This window comes from Myotis lucifugus, unplaced genomic scaffold (genome assembly GCF_000147115.1).
Source record: "Myotis lucifugus unplaced genomic scaffold, Myoluc2.0 scaffold_721, whole genome shotgun sequence".
NCBI lineage: Eukaryota > Metazoa > Chordata > Mammalia > Chiroptera > Vespertilionidae > Myotis > Myotis lucifugus.
Window position 1 is genome coordinate 153452 of NW_005871769.1, and position 2704 is coordinate 156155.

General features: G+C 63.5%; 1 protein-coding gene across 1 annotated transcript in view; it reads right to left on the reverse strand.

The window, feature by feature from the left end:
* The window catches only part of B9D1 (B9 domain containing 1), a 5018-nt gene extending 3017 nt beyond the window's left edge, over positions 1 to 2001 (reverse strand). The window contains exons 1-3 of the mRNA XM_023746695.1: positions 1971 to 2001; positions 1365 to 1461; positions 302 to 364 (exon numbers count right to left, since the gene is read on the reverse strand). Coding sequence (XP_023602463.1) covers positions 302 to 364; positions 1365 to 1461; positions 1971 to 2001 — 191 coding nt within the window. The remainder of the gene's footprint in view (positions 1 to 301; positions 365 to 1364; positions 1462 to 1970) is intronic.
* Positions 2002 to 2704: the final 703 nt, after the last annotated feature.

A 2704-nucleotide genomic window follows, 5' to 3' on the forward strand; every position in this document is an offset into this window, starting at 1 on the left:
CGCCCCTCCGCCCCCGTCTCCCGGCCCAGCCCACAGGGGCAGTGTGCCAGCTGCTGCCCCGGAGCCCAGCTGGTCCTGCACTTCCCCTTGTCCTGCTGGTGAACAGAGGGTCCGGGCCTGCTGACTGCTGAGGAGCAGCGGTGGCTTATAGCTGAGCTGATGGAGGCTGCTGTCCCCACCCAACTGCCCAGTCAGCCAGGGCCTAGCTGGTCCCCCACTCCCACTTGGAGGTGGTGAGGGCCAAGGCCTGAGGCTCAGCCTCCCTTGACATCCCCCACCAGCACTCCCTGCAGGCACTCACCTTGTGAACTTTTGCAGCTTAGATGTAGATTCTGGGACAAACATGGGGATGGTCCTTTTGTGCCTGAAACAGAAGTTTTGACAGATGTGCTGAGGGACAGAGAAGCAACGCCGCTGCCGGAGCCTCCAGCGAGCGGCCAGCAGCGGGCAGCGGGCAGCCGGTGCAGCGCACTGACGCGGCGTGTGCCTGGTGTGGCACGGAGCCAGCCTTGCAGAGCTGCACCTCATGAGCCTTTTGTTCTTTTAAGGGGCCAGAAGGATGCTGAGGCTACAAACCTCAAACCGGAGGTGCCGGTGCCCACGTGCCCCTGAGAGCCCTGTCCTCCAAATGTCCACCTGCTCTGCCATCTTCAGGGCCCAGCGCAGTGCCCTTCCTCCAAGAAGCCCTGACCAACCCTGGACCTCGGCCCCGCCCTGGTGCCCTGCCCCAGGCCCGTCTCACCCTCAGAGCCCGGGGCCTGTCCCCCGTCCTCTCTCCCGGCCTCCGAGTCTGGCCCTTGTTTTAACAGAACTCAGAGCAGCGCACCCGGCGCCTCCTCTCGGCCTTCTCCAGGCCAGCTGGCCTCGGCCTGCCCTGTGCGCCAGCCCACTGTCTACACCCTCCCAGCAGTGCCTGACAGGGCGGCGCCTCTCCATGGCCACGGCTCTGGGGGCTCCTGAGGGCAGAGCCCACGTGGCCACGTGTCTGACACTTCCGTGTCCTCTGCTGCCAGGCGCGCCAGGCTGCGGGGCACTGGGGACGAGAGAGATGAAGGGCTGCGTGCACTCCAGACCCTACCTGCCCAGGACCCTCGGAGTGGGCGCAGCCCCTCAGGATGCCCAGCACTCCCTCCACCCCGTGGTGTTCGGGCAGCAGCATGAACCTCGCCACTTAGGTCTCCTTCCAGATATGGGCTCTGCCCCCACCACCCAAGCTGAGCTGCCCAGAACCCTGGGCAACGGCACATTCCTGGCCGAGAGGTGAAGTCTGTCCCAGGAAGAGCCCTGCTGCTGCTGCCAGTTCCTAAGCCAGAACGGCCCAGTGAGGGACGGGCTGTGCGGAGGGCAGCAGAGTGAGGGCCTACCTGCCAGGAGAGAAAGGCACGTGCACTGCCCCGTAGCCTCGGACCACGTCGTTCCCGAACACGTCTGGTCCGTACACGCTGAGCACAACCTGTGGCCCTGGGAGGACAAGCAGGTCAGCATGTGGGAACCGTGGGGGAGGCGCAGGCAGAGGGCAGAGGCCTGGCAGCAGGTGCAGACCTGGCACCCCTGCAGCACCAACAGCTCCTGCAGCCCAGGTCCAGGTGCAGGTGAGGGGACCAGAACCTGCAGGGCAGGCCCCTTGCTTGGCCAACGGCAGAGTCAGAGCCAGGGTGCTGCCCTACGCCTGTCACTAGACACATGGAAGAGGCTCTGGAGCCCTTTAGGGACGGGCCAGGCGGCTGGTTCCTGTCAGGGGGAGACGTCAGAGAGAAAGCAAAGGCCTTCCTGCACCTCCTTTACACACTAGCGATTACACCCAGGCCGGTGGGGCTCGGTACCAAAAGGCTGCTGGTTCGATGCCCGGGTGGCGGGCTTGAACCCTGGTAGGGGCCGTGCAATATGCAGCTGATGGATGTTCACTCTCACATCAATGTTCCTCTCTCTTCCTCTTTCTAAAAATCAATACAAAATATTAGCAATTACACCTGTTCTGTTTACATCAAGGCATCTCGCCATGGCCCCGACGATGGCAGTGGGGCTGACGCCGTGGGGGCTGACCTGGCGGCCGCTGGCACTAGTCGCAGGCAACTCCCGCCTCGGGTGCTCCGCCTCCTCGAGGCCTGGAATGGGACCTGAGGCCCTGTCGGCCAGGGTGGGCGCCTGTGCCTGCCTGTCACTAGCTCCAAAGGCCGCCACCGCCCAGCACTTCATGAAGCCACTCCTTTGCCAAAGATGCATCCCCGCAGGCGGGCACTTTGGTTGTCCCCTTTTCCGAACTTCCTGTAAGTGAACCTTCGTACCCGCTTCGCTAACCCAGCACGTTGGGAGACACGCTCACTGGAGGAGCTGGCACTTGTCCTGGGTCTTGGCCACGCGAGCCTGTGTCTCCTGCCCCTTTCCCACAGGACGGGCTTTCTCGCGGGTTTGGAACGGGTGTGAATTCTGCGCTCTCCTCACTCTCTTCCGACCAGAAGCCTGCGGACGCCCTTCCCGAGGCCCCCGTCCCGCGGCCTGGCGCCAGCGCCCGTCTGTCCTCCTGAAGGAAGCTGGCTCTTCCATCAGCATCTGCAGACCCATTGGCATCGGTCTGTGTGTGTAACACTAAGTCGGGGTCTGCTTCCTCTTCCACCCTGTGCACATCCGCTCGTCCCAGCACCGCTTACCAAAGACTCACACTCACTCACACACACACTCACACACACTCACACTCTCACACACA